Source organism: Cupressus sempervirens, chromosome 7 (assembly GCF_028749045.1).
Source record: "Cupressus sempervirens isolate cs-2001-9-10 chromosome 7, ASM2874904v1, whole genome shotgun sequence".
NCBI lineage: Eukaryota > Viridiplantae > Streptophyta > Pinopsida > Cupressales > Cupressaceae > Cupressus > Cupressus sempervirens.
In genome coordinates, this window is record NC_143124.1 from 717,369,642 (window position 1) to 717,388,552 (window position 18,911).

Genomic DNA, 18,911 nt, shown 5'->3' on the forward strand with positions numbered 1-18,911 from the left:
ATAAAAAAAAAAGATTTAGTTGCAATTATAAGTCTAACAAGATTGATAACAAATTCTCACATTATAACTTACCTATGATTTGAGAAAAGATTATGACTACTTTCACATTCTCTCGATTTCCAGCTTAGAAGCATCTCTGAGTGTAGTACCATCTTGACCAATATATATATATCTATTTATGGTGGTTAGAAGTAAAGAAAATGTCACAACAAGACTTGTGTGATTTTTTTCTGAAAAAAGCCCCCAAAATATGACATTGCGGTGTCCAGTTAAAGAGCTCACCTGCCCCAACGGCCAAGCACTTAGTAGCCTCCGTCCCAAGCAGCTTTAAGCATAAAATGACACCACTAACACTCATCTTATTGTAATATCCGTCCTCAACTATTCCTCCTAGCCATCCTCCACCGTCGGATGGACTCAGCAACTCCGAATTTTAATTAGACATTGTTTCTGTCGACCATGCTTTCAAAATCCCCGCTTACAACCATAGGCTGAATGCACTTAAATTGTATGTTGCATCAACATTCAAGTAAGTGGAAAACATTGTCATTCAAAATGTCTACAGCGATTTCAGGCGCTTTCACCCCTATCAACCTGCGTTCTGCAGCATCCATGTCATCACCATCTTCTTTCTCTCTAGCACCTTGTAATAGAATTTGCAATGCTCATTCAGTGAAGAAGAGCACAAGTTCATTAAGTTTAGAGAGTGGGAGGGGTCTTAATTTGAGATGGGCGGAGAGAAGGTCCTGCTTAAAGGTGTATATGAGCTCTGCAGTGGGAGCACAGACCTCTGTTAGCGATTCCCTCTTTGCTGACTTCAAACCCAGTTCAGCTTTCCTCTTTCCTGGCCAGGTATGCTTGTGATTTATTTCATTTAAAATGGTTAGTAGGAGTGCCATCATTTAACAGGCGATTGGTAGGATTACTGCTTCTGTTGGATCGAATTAATTTCAACGATAAATTGATTGAAATAGAAGATATTGGTTTAAAAAATCTCTTCTTGTTTTTGTTAGTATTCGTTTTTATGGCTTCATGATGCTGGGACTAGCGAGACCCAAAATGTGGGTGCTTTTTATTCTAGTCAGGTTGATCCGGAAAGCTCAAGTATAAAAACTATCAATTGTAGCTGAAATTAAAACTTAGTTCTGTGCTGTCACTGGAAGTGGTTTGTTATAGTTTTGCTGCGTGGTTAATAAGGATTAAATTTATAGAATAGGTTTGGGGTCTTATGCAGTGCAAAGGTACCCAGGCCTTATGCAGTACAAATGTAGCTTTAACAGTTTAACTTGAGGATCGAGTCTTTGGTTGTCTTCGTTGAAGAAGCGAGATCAGGGAGGAGCAAAATGAACTTCTTGCAAAACCTGATAGCAGAAGAATGAACCTTGAGAAAGAAGTGACAAATTGCAAAGTTTATCTCGCCAGATGCTGCACAGTTGGCATATGTGGCATAGACTGTAAGCTAAATACGTTTGACTACCTAAATTTTAGATGATAGTTGATGCTACACATATATTGCTGAGTATTGTGCAATTTGTTATTCTTGTGGCTAGATTTAGCATCTTGATTTCATTAATTAGGTTGGAATTGGATAACAACTTCAGGATTTGTATTGAGGTTGTTTGTTTATCTGGAGTGTAGCTCCAAACACGGATTAGCCATTTCATCATTGGAATCATGTGTTGTTTCTTGTTGAAGTAACTGTTCCTTTCAAATCCTGTATAGGTTTTTGCTTTAGCCAATGCAAAGGTGGTGTTCTGTTGGTTGTGAGATAAGAGCTGTTAGTTGTCCTGTGTTTGTACCCGAGACAAAGGATATGCAGATAGTTATAAAACCAAACCCGAGGCATAAAGATGGACAGATAGTTATAAAACTTCTAATAACTCCTGTATTGTGTTAATATTTATATAGTTTGTCAATAACTTAGTGTCTAGTGTTACTTTACATCTCAAGGAGCTTCCCCATAAAATTTGAAAAGAAGTTGTACCTCATGTACTCTTCTAGTTTGAGTTGTCTTGGAAGAGGCAAAATACATTATGCGAACATTGTTCAAATTGGTACATTATGTGATGGCAGTAACTTGCTGGAGACAGAGAAAAATCCCAAACACATCTCAAGGTGAATAATGACAACCATTATTCGACAAAGAATAATTGACTTAGAAGCAAATGTTATACATTGGTCTTATTGAACACACCAAAGATTATCAACACAGATGAACTAATAACATTGTCAGCAACGATGTAATTGGAGAACACTAGTGTATACACATACTCATTTTGATTTGGGAGAATATTGTCACCTAAATTAAGAAGTTTGCAAAGCCTCAGAAATGATAGACAAACATGTTAGTGATTTAGAGAATTCCATACATACTTATCGTGACTATGATTGCAAGATGTATGACTCCATACAATTATACAAGCCAACCGTATTAGGACAAAAACAAGCAATAGTCAATCATCATCAAGTATCGATTGGTCATAGACAAGTGAAATGCATATCAATTCATATGGGAGGGTCATGTCGGCATCAATACCGAACAAATCATAATTAAGTTATACAAAGATTATTAGAAAATGAAATTCTCAGTGATGAATATATTCATTTGTCATTGATTCTTGGCTATTGTGTTTCATTTGCAATGACATATGATTATCCATACGATCGTATTGTTAACCATTTACAAATGGCGGTTAACGATAATCATACAAATTGTATTTGTTAACCATTAGCAAATGGGGGTAAATGTTAATGAGGTTTGGCAACTGTTCATCGTGCCTCTTGGGAACTTTAATATACCAAAGCTGATCAACTATCAAAAACATGATTTGAGAATTGATTTTATAAACCAAACTCTCTTTGTGGATTCCGCTTGATTAGAGCATAATGGTTGCTGGCACAACCTTCATAAAGTGCAAGCATTATCGCAGATCAGAGATGGCACCAATCAAGAGTATACATATATGATATGTCAGAGACGGCGTCAGGACAGAAGATTGCATAATCTATAATAAAACCTCAGTGATGGCATTTCATCTTGTATTTGCAGCATACATTATATTGTCTGTCAGAGACTGCTCACAGGGTAATGTGCATATTTCATATTGCTAAAAAAATGAGACAGCCAGTTTATATATATATATATATATTGAAATATATATATTTTTGAAGTGCCAAGTATGCTGCAGTCATAGAATTGAATTACCCATTGTATTCCTTTGTGGCATTGGAACTACAGTTGTATATATATTTGTTTCCTTCTCCATTATATAATTCATCCGTGCACTTCCGTTATCATTGCATATGTACATTGGGTCATATTGTTACATCATAATTCATTAGTGCATTTCCATTATCATAGCATTTGGAATTACCGGCCACATGCATATTTCATTAAGTAGCATTCATAATTCAATACCCTGTGTCATATATCTGTACTTGCACTCATTAGCCTACATAGTGTCCTAGTATTCTAAAAAGTGGACATTACATGATCATTTATTATAGATCTTCCTAGTGAATTTGTTTATATACAAGTGCTGTTTTCGCACTTTATCAAATTATGTGTTGCTTCTTGGATGATGTTTCACAATAAGCCTCTGAATGGTTCTCTCAGCACTCACTGCATCTAGGTGATGCCCATATTTATCAACACTGCAATGTAATGAGAGTTTAACCATCCCAGAACTGTTTGTGCTTAATTGTGCTAACCACCTAATTTTGCCAACAATCAAGTTTACTTAGCTTGCTATCTCATTTGCAGCATCTTGAGCTAGTATTGTTCCTAGATGAGGTAATGTTAGTGTGAGCCAAGAATTGACCACAAATAGCTAAGCCAACATTTTTTGCTTGTTCATAGATTTTTCTCTGGTTAGTTCTCATTATTGTTGTTTTTAGCTCACTTATGCCTGCTGCATGTTGTTTTGCCTAATTTGAGTTTATTGCGAACTTGGGCATTTCTTTAATTTTTTTGATTGTCTTACTTTTAGGAGAAAACTTGTTCTTTTGAATTGATAATATATTACCAAAAGGGAACGTGGGAGTACATTCAGTCACACCAAATAACAGTTCATGATTACATCTCAATAATACTGGAAGAGCAACCAACAGACTTAACCTGTATCATCTGAATGATAGTATGGAATTGCAACCAGACTAAAATCAGGAGAGAAAATAGTATCTGCAGATGGAATAGTCCAAACTCAAGAGTATGACAAACTCTCATAGAACCATGCACTCGTAGCTGTCATGGGAACATAGAACCACCATATAAGCAAAATCTTGTACCGCATAGCTGCAAGCATACCCACGTCTGAAGCAGCCCGCTTTATATAGTCTGGTACAAACAAAGAACTGCACCTATGTGTACTGTCACCTGTAGAATGCTTGTTAGGTATCGTGAACAAATCATTGTCACAGTATTCTCTGCAAACAGTGGTGTCAAAATGCAAGATCTTCACCCAAAGTCTCTAACAACTCTGTCACTAAGAACATTCATATCAAAACAGTCACTGGGAGGCTCAGTGATAAAATCATCTTTGTTAGGAGTAAAATCTTAATTTTCTGGAACTTCATGAAGGCATTCAAAAAATCATCAGTACTCTTCCTTGAAGCAGTCTAATGACTATTAAAAATTTCCTCAGATCTGCTTGTAACTGAGTGATCAAAGGCACTCATCCCACCAAATCTGTCTCTGAAGGTTTCAAATGTGAAAGTTAACCAGCATGCTCACAGTACTGAAAATGTGTCTTCTAAAAGACTCAATTAAGTTTCCTCATCCGGCCTTGATACCAATCATCATTCCTAACCTTCCATAAAGCCCACAGAATTTCAATAGAATGCTTGTTAGGTATCATGAACAAATCAAAATGGAGATGGCCTGTTACAGTATTCTATGCAAACAGGGCATCAAAATGCAAGTCTTCACACCCAAAGTCTTTGACAACTCTGTCACTAAGAACATCCACATCAAAACAGTCCCTGGTAGGGTCAGAGATAAAGTCATCTTCATTAGGAGTAAAAACTTTATTCCCATATCTGATTATCCAATTTTTTGACAAAAGTGACCTGGTGCTTCTTGCTGTTCTGGTTCTTGAACTCCATGAAGACATTGAAAAAATTGCCTCAGGTCTGCTAGTAACTGAGTGATCAAAGTCCCTCACTCCACCAAATCTGTCTCTGCAAATAGGGCATCAAAATACAAGATCTTTAGCTAGAATCTCAACAACTCTGTCACTAAGAACATCCATATCAAAACAACCCCCAGGAGGTTCAATGATAAAGTCATCTTCTTTAGGAGTAAATTTTTTATTCCCATCTCTGATATCCAAGTCTTTGAGGACAGTGACGTGGTGCTTCTTGTTCTTCTAGTTCTGGAACTCCATAAGGCATTCAAAAAAATCATCAGTATTCTCCCATGAAGCAGTCCAATGACCAGCAAAATTGCCTCAGGTGTGCTAGTAACCAAGTGATCAAAGTCCCTCATCCCACCAAATCCATCTCTTAAAGTTCCAAATGTGAAAGTTACCTGCATACTCACAGTCCTGAAAATGAGTCTTCTAAAAGATTCAGTTAAGTTTCCTTATCCAGCCTTGATACCAGTCACCATCCCTAACCTTCCATAAAGCCTGAAGAATTTCAATAGAAATTAAGATCTTTAATACATCCAACCTAAATTTCAGAAGTACACTGACTATAATTAAGAGGCTAATCAATTAAGCTAGACAAGAAAATGGATCAAACTTCTTTTGCAAACAAGCACTCAAAAAAGGCATGCTCACCATTTTCTGGAACCTTTCATAATGGGCAAAGATTGACATCCGATTTATACAAGGGATGGTTTTTCAACGAGAGAAGCCATGGTTTTTCAATGAGAGAAGCCATTTGAAACTTGCTTTCTTTGGTTCTACAACACTACACCACAGATGAATAAGAATCTTAAACTCTTGGGAAGGAGTAAGGTTCAGATTCCAGCATTCTCTGAGGTGTCTGTCATAGTACTAACTGTGTGCTAAAATGTTGTCACACTTCTATGAATCATTACATGTAAGAAAACTCAAGAATGAGCCCTCACAAATCGATCCATAGCTCTCTACTCATAGAGTGCAAGGGTTTGCAATGGAGGCCCTCAGTTTGACCTATTTTTGTGCCCGTGCAAGTACACCATGAGATGAGAGATTCAACGAGGAAAAGCAAGAATGCTAGTCTCCATGATCTTCAAATATGCATGAAAATAAGATCTAATCTATGAAAGCAAAATCTAATCTATAAATACAAGATCTAAGTTAAAAGCCCATGATGGGTGAAAGAGAGAAAAAGACAAGAAAATAGTTCTCCACAAAAAGCTTTTGTATTCAAACTCCTTCAAAAATTGGTCTTCAAACCTGCAGCATAACGATAGCATAATCATGGGTCTCTAACATGAGGAGAGGGCTCTCCCTTATAAAGGAAATTATGGAGGTGAGAGGCTTCTCACAACCAATATGGGATAATAGAGCTTGATCCATGTGAGACAAAATTCCACCAATGAGAAAAGAGGAGTGGTTGAGAAGAAAGTGGTGATCCATGTGAGACAAGATTCCACCAATTAGAAAAGAGGAGTGGTTGAGGAGAAAGTGGAAAGATAAATCCCACTTAGATCACATTTTTAAGTGTAGAGAAATTAAATAAAAAGAATTTATTTTATTTCCTTTTTTCATCAAAAGAGATATTTAAGTGGGATTTTTATTTAATTAAAAGGGAGCAAGTTCTTTTTAATTAAATAGAAGATATTTAATTAAATTAAAAGAGAGGTTTTTCTCTTAATTAATTAAATGTGGATGAACTGTTTAATTAAAAGAGAGGTTTTCTTTTAATTAAATGGGGATTTTATTTTATTTAATTAAAAGAGAAGATTTTCTTTTAATTAAATAAGACTTGGAATAAAATGATCAATCTTAGAAATGAAATAAATCGAATTTGATCAAAAAAATTGATTTTAATTGATTTAATAAAATATTACAAACCACTGATTCAGAAAATTTGATAAATTGAATAATGGGGGCCCATAGTCTGGGCGACCATTTTTGGGTGCATACACTAACATCCACCATGGAGCTGTTAATCGATTTTGAGGTTATTTTGTTCAGCAAGGTACCATCACTTCTTCTAGCATTATTGATTTTCTCTTATCAGAGGCAGACCTAATAGGAAAATGTTGTAGTTTACATGCTTCTCTTATCATGGAATATGTCCTCCAATTGGACTGTGGAAGCTCTTTCTAGGTGCTCAGATTGGACCAAGATGTCAACTGTGAATTGTCAAAAATACGTGCAAAACTTTTAATTCCTTTGAACTACCAAACTTTAGGAGAGCAACCCTGCAATAAGGTAAGGGGTTTGTCCTTGTTGTAAAGATTCCACCATACTGATCTATTAGTAAAGATTTTGGTATTCACATTGTTGTAGAAACTACAGCCGTTAATCGTTCTCTCTAATACATTCCCAAGTCTTCCACTCCAAAACATTAGATCTAGCAGGGACAACAGAGAAACTGCCAAACAGGTAGTCAAGATAGTCAAACCATTCTAACCTTTAGTATGTTTAGGTGAGGCCATCTGTATGTCCTCCTTGACAAGGAGTTTCCATGGCTTATTACTTATTATCCTCTAGGTATTTTATAGTCCCCTTGACTGGCAAGCAGATACCATGCATCTTCAGGTCTTTGAGCCCAAGACCTCCTTGCAATTTGCTAGCACAATGCTAGCCCCACTTCATTGAGTGCCTTTTATTCTTGGCTTTACCATCTGATAATATAAAGGACCTGACTTTTTTCTGAATTTTATTTGCTTGATAACTACAAAATAGCTAAAATGAAGCTTGAGGCTATAAGAAGATTTTTTTTTTTTGATAAACTCGAAGGCTTCTTGCCAGAGAAAGATAATTCTAATTCCACTTAGCAATTTTTGTATCAATAACGTCTTTAATCCAGTTCACATGCTTTTAGGACAAGGATTAACCGCAAATTACTAGGCCACCTCAGTGAAGACTATTTTATCAAACCAGTCAGGAGATTTGTCCTTCAACAGTAACACCATTGATTTGGCCATAGAGATTTCTGTAACCAAGGCTTAACGAAAGATCTCAAGTCTACTCATTAAGTTGTCAACATTCCTTTCGTTCAATGTAGCAACTCTAAGTAGCCGATCTTGGTTCTTGTTTGGGTTTGGATACATAATTGGATTTGGATTTGGATTCAGATTCGGGGATTCAAAATGCTTTTTTTGGGGCCGATTCTGTTACCACAGATAAATATGTATATATCAGTGTATGTCTATATGTATATTCATATATTCATACATGTAACATGTCAATGTTTATCTATCATTGGTTCAAAACTTCAAACATATAATAATAAGTTAGAAGCATGATTCTGGTAAAATGATAAATCCATAATTGTCAATATATGTTATATCATAATCATACTTTGCAAGAGTCTCAAAATGTCATTACCAATTTTAATCACACGCAATATTCATGCTAAATCCATGCGATTGCGCTTAACCGAGTGGATGGATAATGCACTCCAATTTTGCTCAGCTGATTTTTTTTTTTTGTATCTGTTGAGTTAGCAAACAATGTTTAGATTTAGTATTTTAATTAAATTGAATACAATAGCATCACAATTAAATGAAAATTCAAAATTGAAGAACAACAAAAAAAAGAAAAAAAAGAAACATACTTGGGAGAGAAGTTTAATTGCAAGAAGTTGCAAGAAAGGGAAGCGTTGACCATGTACATACCGCCATTCATCAACATCCATCCTATATTGAGCATGAAGAGCGGTAGTGTCATGATATTTGGTAGATGCGAATCGGGCAAACTTGGCGAGGACAATGTTTCATCATCATCATGATACATCTTTGAAAATACGGCCTTGTAACTAGCAGCAACCTCTACATCTCTATATGGTGCCACCCTATTTGGTTGTGAAATTATCTCTTGGCTATAAAACCGTAGCAACAAAGCATACACCAAGAGATGTAAGGGGATGGTCATGTTGTTATAATGGTCACTAATAATTTTTTCCACTTCAAAAAGAATCTGTATGTACCATGTTCCTTTCCCACTATTATTCTTTTTATGTGCTCCACCATGGTGCCCATGTCATCATAAATTTCACCCAAACACGGGCTATCAGTTTCAGAAAGTCTAATTGGGCTTATGATGGAGTTGGTGAATTTCAAAACATATTCCGCACATTTCCACCATTCATCATCAAGGATCAATGCTGTTACTTTTTTAGCTTTTTTTGTGTTTGATTACCTCCATACACTTCACAAAGTGTTGATAACCGCACTTAAGGCCTCTCGTGCCTTCACAAGTCATTTTAAGACGATTGTGTGAGACGCAAATTGTGTTTCAGCAACCAATGATGGCACAAAACATACATATCATATTTCAAGCTCATCTATAAAATTTAACATAAAAATAAAAAAAATAAAATCAAATTTAAATTACCTTCAACAACTCTAATGAAGAGAAGGTGCTGAATGTGGCTTGTGTCATATGATGATTAGTCATAAACATTTATAACTCCTTAGCCATTGTGTTAATAATATTAACCCAGTCAATTTGAGTGCCAATCTTTTTCATGATTAAATTAAGTGGATTGAACATGGTGTCCACAAAACGTGATTATATGTGGCCCTGACTATAGCCCCAATTGCCCTACAACTTTTAGCATTGTCCATTATGGCTTGGATAACAATTGCAGCTCCCATCATCTCAATTGATTCCATAAGGATTTTGGCAATGAAACTTTCATCTTTCGCTTGCCACTCACAATCCACTACCTTCAAGAACATCGTCCCTTTAGGTGTCACTGCTTTAATATTTATCAAGGGGCTATTGTTGCAATCTTTCCATCCACCAGAAATGATGGATACAATTGTTTTCACCCATGTATTCTCCATCACTTTCAATTGTGTCTCTATTGAGGCTTTCTCTTTCGACAATAAGATGGCTCTCACCATTTTGTACCCAAGACTTACATAAGCAGTAGGTGCCTTGTAAAGGGTATTCACCATTTCTTGCCAATAAGGTGAGCTAGCAAAGTTAAATGGAAGCCCATTTTTATATAAGCAATGAGTAATGTTCTGATCAACAACATCCCTTATTTCATTTTGGAAGGCCATATCCAATGGGCATCTTTTCCATGGAACATTTTCCGGTTTAGAAGGTGGTGGCGCTGACAAGAACAAATGTGGGCCAGCAAATTTTACCAAGTTACTAGGAGGCCTCCTTGAGTCTGTCTAGCCATGGGTTGGAGCAGTCAATCTTTCCTTTATTGGTTCTCCTATTGGCTTCGTCTTGTTCTATAGCATATTGTAGGATTAAGTAAGTTGGCCGCCCATTCCCATTTTTCTCCTTACAAGTTTTCATTCCTTTTCTAGTGTTGTGAATAAAGTGAGGTTTCAGTCAATAGTATTAGCTGGAATACTCTACATTGGAATGGTTACATCACCAAAGGTAACGCCCACGACTAGTCACTGCCCCAATCGTTGTTGTGTAATGCCAAAATGGTGAACTTGCATCAATTTTAAAAGGGCTTGCCTAGACAACTGAACTAGAGTTTCCACTTCCACTTCCAGCCATTTTGTCAAACCTTGAGTAATGAACTTAAAATTGAAAATAAAACTCAGCACACTATTGGAAAAAAATCAGCACTATAACCCCTTAATAAGCATAAAAAAAACAATTGAAACTTCTTAAAAAACTTTATAAAAATGAACATTGACTTACCTTTGCCTACTAAATTTGCCATCTCCAACGATTCCCAAGTCTTGATGTGGTCTTAGTCCTCTATAGTGTTCGCATAAGAAAAATGCTACAGCTCTAGGAGAAAACCAAAATGGTGAAAAATGCTTTAGAGATGAATGAGCATCAAATGCCTTTTAGGTGATGTCACAGGATTCGATGAATTTCATCCATGAGGTTCAAATTTAACCACTTTTCATGCTTTCTGAACTTCATTCAAATTTTATGATATTTAATATAATATTGTTATTTATAATAATATTATTTTATTTTAAAATAATATTGACTTATTTAGATTAATTATTGAGCAATGTCTGATTATTTTGACAATTTTTTGGATATATTACTTATATTAAATCAATAATTTATATAACTTTATTTCAATGTCGATTTTTTTTCCGAATTTTTACCCTTGCCCAATTTCCTCCGAATTTAATGATCGACGAACTCAAATTTGAATTCGAACCTTGTGACTTAGCTTTTAGGTATGCTTGACGGGTCCAATCAGGGTTAGAAGCCTTCTAAAGAAAATTGCAATGTGGGCCCCATTTTTGGGCACCCACATCCTTGAATTCCCTTGGATTCTGCTTGGATTCCAGAATCCAGATTCTTGTCTGGAATCTTGCTAGAATCCAAGCAAAATCTGGGTGGAATCTGTATATGAGCTGTACCAGAATCAATATCCAACCTTCAACAGTGGAATCCGGCAACATAGTGGCAAACATTGTAGTGTCATTTGCAAATTGTACATGTAAATTATCTTGATTAGGAAGTGTAATACCTTGCACAGAAGGCCCCAAGCTTGCATTTTTCCGAAGGTAATAAATAGCATCAAAGGCTTTGACAACGAGGGTATGGGCCAAGGGCACTTCTTTCTAGCAAATCTATAAACGCTAAATGTTTCAGATAGGGTACCATTCACATCAACTTGTGCCAAAACATCACGAAAGAGAGTCTTGGCCATGTTGAAAACATTAGTTGCAAAACTAAAATCCTCTAAGGTCATGACCACAAAAGGCCATTCCACTCTATAATAGGCCGTTCCAAAATCTAAAAGTAGCATACTCAAATCATGGTCAGGAGTTTTGGCCCCACTCTATTGCTTCCTAGCTTGTGATTAGGTTCTCAAGAATATATCTCTCAATAATGAAACCATTTTGAGTCTTACTAATGGAAATAGGAAGGACATCAATTAATCTGAAAGCTATTACCTTAGCAAGAATCTTGTATGGGACATTAAACAATGTTACAAGGTGCCAATTCTTTATTAATGACTTACCACCATCCTTAGGTAATAGTCCTATCGGCCAATTCTTTATTAATGACTTACCACAATTCTTAGGTAACAGTCCTATCGTACCTCTATTGATATTGCTACCAAGAGAGCCTATGTGTGTGGCCTCCATGTATACCTACAATAGGTCCTCACTTATCTGATGGTGTTTTTTTGTAGAATTCTTAAGAAAAACCATCAGCCCCAGGTGACTTCTTATTCTTAAGTGACAAGATTCCATGTATAATTACATCCTTAGATATGTTTCTGTAAAGTTGCTCTACTACATCACTAAATTTTTCTCAAGTGTGAATTTTTTGCAGCAGTCCCTAGCCTTAATGTTTTTATAACCATTTCCCTAAAAAGAGAATTTTTTTGTATAAAAATGAAAAAATTGATTGACAATTTCTTTTGGCTCTTTTACCATCTTATCATCATTCCAAATCCCATTGATTCTTTTTTTGATATTTCTCCATTTGATATAATTGAATTAAAAAATAGATCCTTTGTCACCATTTGAAGCTCAACTCGGCAATTAGGACCTCATTAGCAGGTTCATCTTGTAAAGATTGTTAAAGAGAACAAAGCTTATTCTGAAGGGCTAATTTTGCTTTCCTTTCCTATAATACTTTTTTCTTCTCTATGCTTTGAAACAAAATAGACTAGCTACTGACATTTGTGTTCCATGTTTCAATAGGAGAACATGTTTTTAGGAGAGGCCTATTAATTTCTCTTGAAGTAAATATGACATCATTACCAATTACAGTTCTCTATGTTCAATACTAAAGTATTTAGCATGAAAGAGATTGCTTCTTTTAAAGTTAGAAGATCTATCATTATTACTTAAATTCTTCACCTCAACTGGGTGGTAATCAGATAGAGTTATTAGTTAGATTTGTCCCCTCAATAGGGTTGTGATCAGATAGATTGCTAGGGTGGACCTTCACTTTGCATTCTTTTTCCACTAAGTGAAATGAGAATAGGTCTATATTTGCATAAAATCTATCAGGTCTACAATAGATCTGTTGTTGCCTTATTTGAAATTACACCATGTATGCCAAATTCCTTTACTTTCCCTTTTTAAGCCCCTCTAAAAGATCAAATAAATTCAGCTTTTTTTTTCCTTTTGATACCCAAAAAAAACTTTTCACTTCCCTTCCAATCAGTGTCTAAACCAACAGGCTTATATTCACTGTGATCTATTATGTCAAAATCCCCCTAAAAAATCTAGGGGATATCATGAAGGTTACTTCGTTAGAGTTTTTGTTGTCATTGATGCCAAATTTGAGTTGTGATCTTGTCAAAAAAACAAAAACAAAACAGATCTACAAAAGGTTTATACAAGCAGATATATGAGAGATCTTAGTAAGGCCAAGCTCCCTTTATGTATGTAAATGTTAATGTTAGTAAAAATTCCGACCTCCTTTGTTATCTAAACCCATTTTGGGCAAGGGATTTTTGATAACTAAATGACGATTTCTTACCTGGCCGACTTGCACTCAATGCACAATAACCATTATTTGACAGCGCATAAGAAATATTAATTTTTTTGAGCAAACCTTTCTAGAATAGCAATTGATATTGAAGGGTCATTAGGAATGGTTTTTTTATTAAAATACATTCTCCATTCCCGTGGCATGGGCAAACTTGAAGAACGAATAAAATAATAAAATATATAATAAATACTTATTAGTCAACCTCTTTGGAATAAATCGTTATTTGCAGCACTTGAAAGGAAAAGTAAAGGGTTCTTATAATCCACGATATCAACCATTTGTTTTTGGGTCTTTATTTGGTGACAATAATATGGGAGTGCACTGTACTCCTAACTGTGCTACAAATGAGGCATACATACCTTAACCCTTGAGAAGTTTGAACTTATTGTTTACTGCATGGGGTAAATAGATTAATGCATTTAGACAATGAACAAGAACAACAGTACTCCTTTTATTATTCGCACATGCCAAAGATATTACATTATGCTTATGATGATAATTACAATGATCCTGGAGGGTGTATAAATACTTTCCTAAGAACCTTCTTGAAGGGCCGTCGGCTACATAACAAGAACCTTCCCGAAGGGCCCGACGACATACATCCCGTCGGCTACACAATAATTACCGATGATACTTATAACCTCTCTTTCAAGAGCACAAGTTCTCCACCTCTAGGCTAACTTAGGCTGTGCGATTGATGGATATAAAAGAAAGGTTATTGTGGTCATTTCTGTTAAGCGATTCATTTAAAGATTCTTCTGATTCAGAGCAAAGATAAAATGTAGAAAGAGAAGATCTAGGATGAAAAATCAGACCTGCATGTTAGTTGATTTACAAGGTTAATACCTCACCGAGAGGGCGAAATGATGCAAGTAGGGAGAGTATTTTCATGAAGATTATTGCAGACCTAGTGTAGATTTATTGTGGAGGAAGATATTCGATTTGTGATGACACTATTGAAGATTAATTTTCAGATCTGAGTCATGACTTTAGAGCAGACTCTCAAGGAAAATTTGTGAGAAAGAGTAGGCAAATTCTTGAAGTCCTTAAAAGGATCTATGCTAGATCCAACATCATTATCACCCTTTTGAAGGTTGGAGCCACTTGGTAAGATATGAGTTTTGGAGCCTTTTATTCAAGAGATGGGAATTTCTTGCCGAGTCGGAGCTTAGTGGACGGGATTGGTGTCTATTGTGGGTTAGAGACTACAAAGTTGCAAGGAGTTATATATAAAAAACAATATTGTTGTGGTTTCTCCCCCAAGGGTTTACATGAAAAATTGTGTGCATCATGTCTTCTTTTGTTAAATTTTAATTGTGTGACTGCTTTGTTCATTGCTTTGAGACTTACTAAAAGTAAAAGTTGATTACTCCGTCTCGTTGTATATGTGTGTGTTTTCTTCATAGTCAACCACTTTAATGATTTAATTCTTCCCAAATAGTGATTAGGAACATATATTGAGCTAACTCCAAACGTTCTCTAATGGAGTGAGCCCATTTATTGTTCAACAAAATGTCAATATCTCTCTGCCTTTTTTCATGTTTTGTATAGAAATGGAGTGACTCCTAGATCATGTTCAAACTGGTATCAAGGGTAACCTCATGAACCATGAGGATATCAATATTACCAAATTGTTTGCACATTCTTTTAACATTAATTTTTCTATGAGGGGACCCCAACAGTTACCTGATGAAGCATGAGGTGATACCAATATTACCCAATTGTTTGCACATTCTTTTAACAATAAATTTTCTATGAGGGGACTCTAGTCCCCTTATATTCTAGCTAATGTAATTTGATTTCATTCTCATTTAAGTTAGGTTCACCCTCTTTGCTACTTCTAAACTTGTTAAAACATCTGAAAATCTTGCCTTCTTACCTATCTTTTTACATTTTTGCTCAATCTCACTTTTACGGAGGTAGTTTTATCAATCCCTTTCATATTTCCATCTTCAATTGAAATTAGGGAATTATCTTTAGAGACATTTGAAGTGTCTTTATCTCATTTAAGTTGGACACTCCCTCCATCAAACCATTTGGAAATCTTGCCTTCTATACCCTTCTTTTTACTTTTTTGCTCAATCTCACTTCTATGAAGTTGTTTTCTATTATTTTTTCCCTCTTTTCCATAGAGGAGATAGTTTTATCAATTCCTTTTATATATAAAGGAGATAGTTTTGTTAATCCCTTTCATATTTCTATCTTCACTTGAATTTGGGAAATTATCTATGGAGAGTTTTGGAATGGCTTTACCTATGGCTCCCTTGTTGGGTAAGGACTCTAAAATCTTGTTTGTAGCTACCGGATCTAACAGATCTTGAGGGTCTTATTTTTGGCTTAATTCACCTTATTTCTAATCATGTCCTAGGCCAATGCTTGGGCATTCTTTGGCCATCCAATATTGGTTCAGGGCAAAGAATTAAATACATTTGAAGTACTTTTTGGCTAGTCTTTTAGTTTCTTTGTATCATCTATAGTTTTTTGATCTTCACATTTTGGATTTTGTCGATTGAGTTCTCTTTAGTATTTACATTGGTTGGAGAGAACTCTTATGACATAGGCACAATAGAGTTATCAATGGGAATCTCCAAATGTTTTTAGGGCTATATGATGGATTCCCCAAGGAACTTAATTTTAAGACTTGGTGATTCTTCTTTTGGCATCTCTTTTTTTTTTTGGAGAAACTCTGAATTTGAACTCCCCAAAAGGTCAATGTTGCAGGCTAATTCTAACTTATGTATGTCCATACTAGGAGAAAGTGAAATTGGTAATCTTGCACCCATATTTGGCAAGGTTCTTTTGGTGTTTGCAACTTTTAGAACCTTGCAAGCCGAGGTAATGAGTTGTGGGAAAAGTGCCCACCATTAAGCTGAAACATTTTTCACAATAAACCATCAACAAATAGATATGGGTAGAACTACTTCTTAAGAATATTAGGGGATTATTTCGAAGTCCTAAAAATTGTGTTGCCCACACTCCAAAGCTATTTTACTAGGATATGCACTTGCATAACATTGTAAAAAATATGGGAAAAAACCCTTTTTGTATCATACGAGGGTGGGTAGCATGTACCCCCAAATTTTTATCCCAAACCCCCAAAAGCCATTCATCAAGAAACTTTAAAGCATACACATTATTGCAATCTCAATAAACAACAAATATTGCAACAATCTTCAACCTTTGTTCTTCTTTAGTCAATGTCTCAAGCTTGTCATTATTTTGAATCGTTGATGTGAGTTCAATGACCACTTCAACATGTAGAATCAAATACTTAGTATTCCAATGAAACACAAAATATCCAACTCTCTCTTGAACAAGAAAGCTCATATGCTAAACAAAGTATATGGATTGTGTGATCAAATGAGACAACCCCAAGGTTTTTTTTAATTGTGGATTCTCTCTTAGTTGTAACGATGTGATATGCTGGTATCACAAAGGGACTTACGTTGTTCAATCAATGGGTATCATCTTTGCAATTGCGAATGATTGAGCAATTGGATCTCTTCAACTACTACTAACAAAAAATTTGCAAATAGATAAGGGTTTAGTAATCTAATATGGCTCTAACAATGTAAGAGTCTATTGACGGTGAGATGAAACATTTAACCAAACCTTGCTTTGCTGTGTTGAGTATGCATAGGAGGGTGCTTGCTTCTATGGGCACGAGAATGATTTTCACATTGTCAACATTCATTCAAATATCTAATGACGGTGCAATCCAAATGAATATCTCCAATTGAAGTTAGATGCTTGCAGTAAGGCCCAAACTATCCTTGCACTACATTGACACTAGTTTCATCATAGTTCACCATTCAATAATATCTTCCATTTAACTGCTTCTTCTATTCAACACAAACTAAAATGCTACTCTAAGTGAGGAAATGTAGAAATAGTACAACAGTCCAAAATGATACAAGTAATCTACCATGAAAACCAACAACGAATTAAGAACAAATTGGTAGTATTATAGCAACAATTTCTCTAGATCTTCCTAAACAAATGATGAGAGCAATCCTTATATAGCAGGCTCGAGTACAATGAATGACCAAGATTAATGTGAGATCAAGGCCTAAGATTATGCCAACAAAGCCCTTGTAGAACTACCACATACAATCATTAAATGCTTGACCAATTAGAGTAAAGAACCAGCTTGTGGGCTGATGAGAAAATTACATTGCTTTTGTTGACCAATTAGAAAATGGGTTAGGTAGAAGCATGTGGACTCCACATGTACACTTTGCATGATTTGATTGGATGATTTTGGACATGTGCAACTGAAGTCTTATGATTGGTTGAAGATGAGTGGGCACCACCTAATCATGTTATCTTATAAACTTTCTTAATTCCTCATCATGTTATCTTATAAATTTGATTAATTCCTTTGGGATCTTGGTACTTAACATTATCAAGCCTTGGATTGATGGGCCAATATTTATCTAAATGAATATCCTCTACTTCTTTCCTTCAAAAATCTTCTTGTTGGAGTGGTATGATTTTGAACTTGTAAAACTGATGTAGACTTCATTTAATTGAATCTTGAACTTGGATTTTAGAAGGAAATTCAAGTTGATGATAACTTCCTTCACTTCTGAATTTGTTCATTTTCTTTGTTCTTTGTTCTTTGAATTACATCTTGGTCTTGATTAAGAACTTGCATTATTGCTTTTGATCTTCAACCTCGGACATCATCTCGCATGTTTGTCCTCTTTTATAAATAACTCATCATTTGTGTAGACTTGAATTCTCCAAGTTGCACTTGCTTGATGTCTTGAAGTGGAAGCCGACTTTTCTTCTTTGGTTATCTTCTTTGATCATGTGCCATAATCTTTCTTGCCTTCGAGCATCTTCTTTCCATAGTCACCTTGCAAAAGAAAAGAATTGTGTTAAATCCGTGCAGCAAATTCATGAAACTTCTTATGAACTTTGCAGTTTTCAATTCAGACAAGCTCTAATCATCAGCTCAATTCTACCCCAAAATCTTAAATAGATTAAAATCAACATGAGAATATTCATATTTAAACCTGATTTTAAGTGACTCCAACATGTAATTGTTTACAAAAGTTGAATTTGGGGGAAGAGGATCCCATTTCAAGGTGGGCTCAAACAGCCTTGTCCAAAGGCAGTGTGGATTCTGCACTTGGACAGCCCCTTGTTAGTCTATGCATCTTTTCCGGCCTCCCTTTTATTAAAAAAAAATTCTATCTTCCTTTCGTTTTGCATTGCTTCATCTTCTTGTTACACTTGAAATTTCACCTTAGGATCATTATATGTTGTGCTCTATAATCAAATCTGAGTTTAGCCCATGAATTTCTCACCTTGAAAATCTGACTCTGATGAAAAACATTT

The 18,911-nt window shown here is 35.5% G+C and overlaps 1 protein-coding gene across 1 annotated transcript in view; it reads left to right on the forward strand.

Annotated features, from left to right (window-relative positions):
- Positions 1–353: 353 nt before the first annotated feature.
- Positions 354–18,911, forward strand: part of LOC149549242 (uncharacterized) — a 67,409-nt gene continuing 48,851 nt past the window's right edge. The window contains exon 1 of the mRNA XM_089792658.1: positions 354–852. Within this exon, the coding sequence (XP_089648784.1) occupies positions 496–852 (357 nt within the window). The 5' untranslated portion in view covers positions 354–495. The remainder of the gene's footprint in view (positions 853–18,911) is intronic.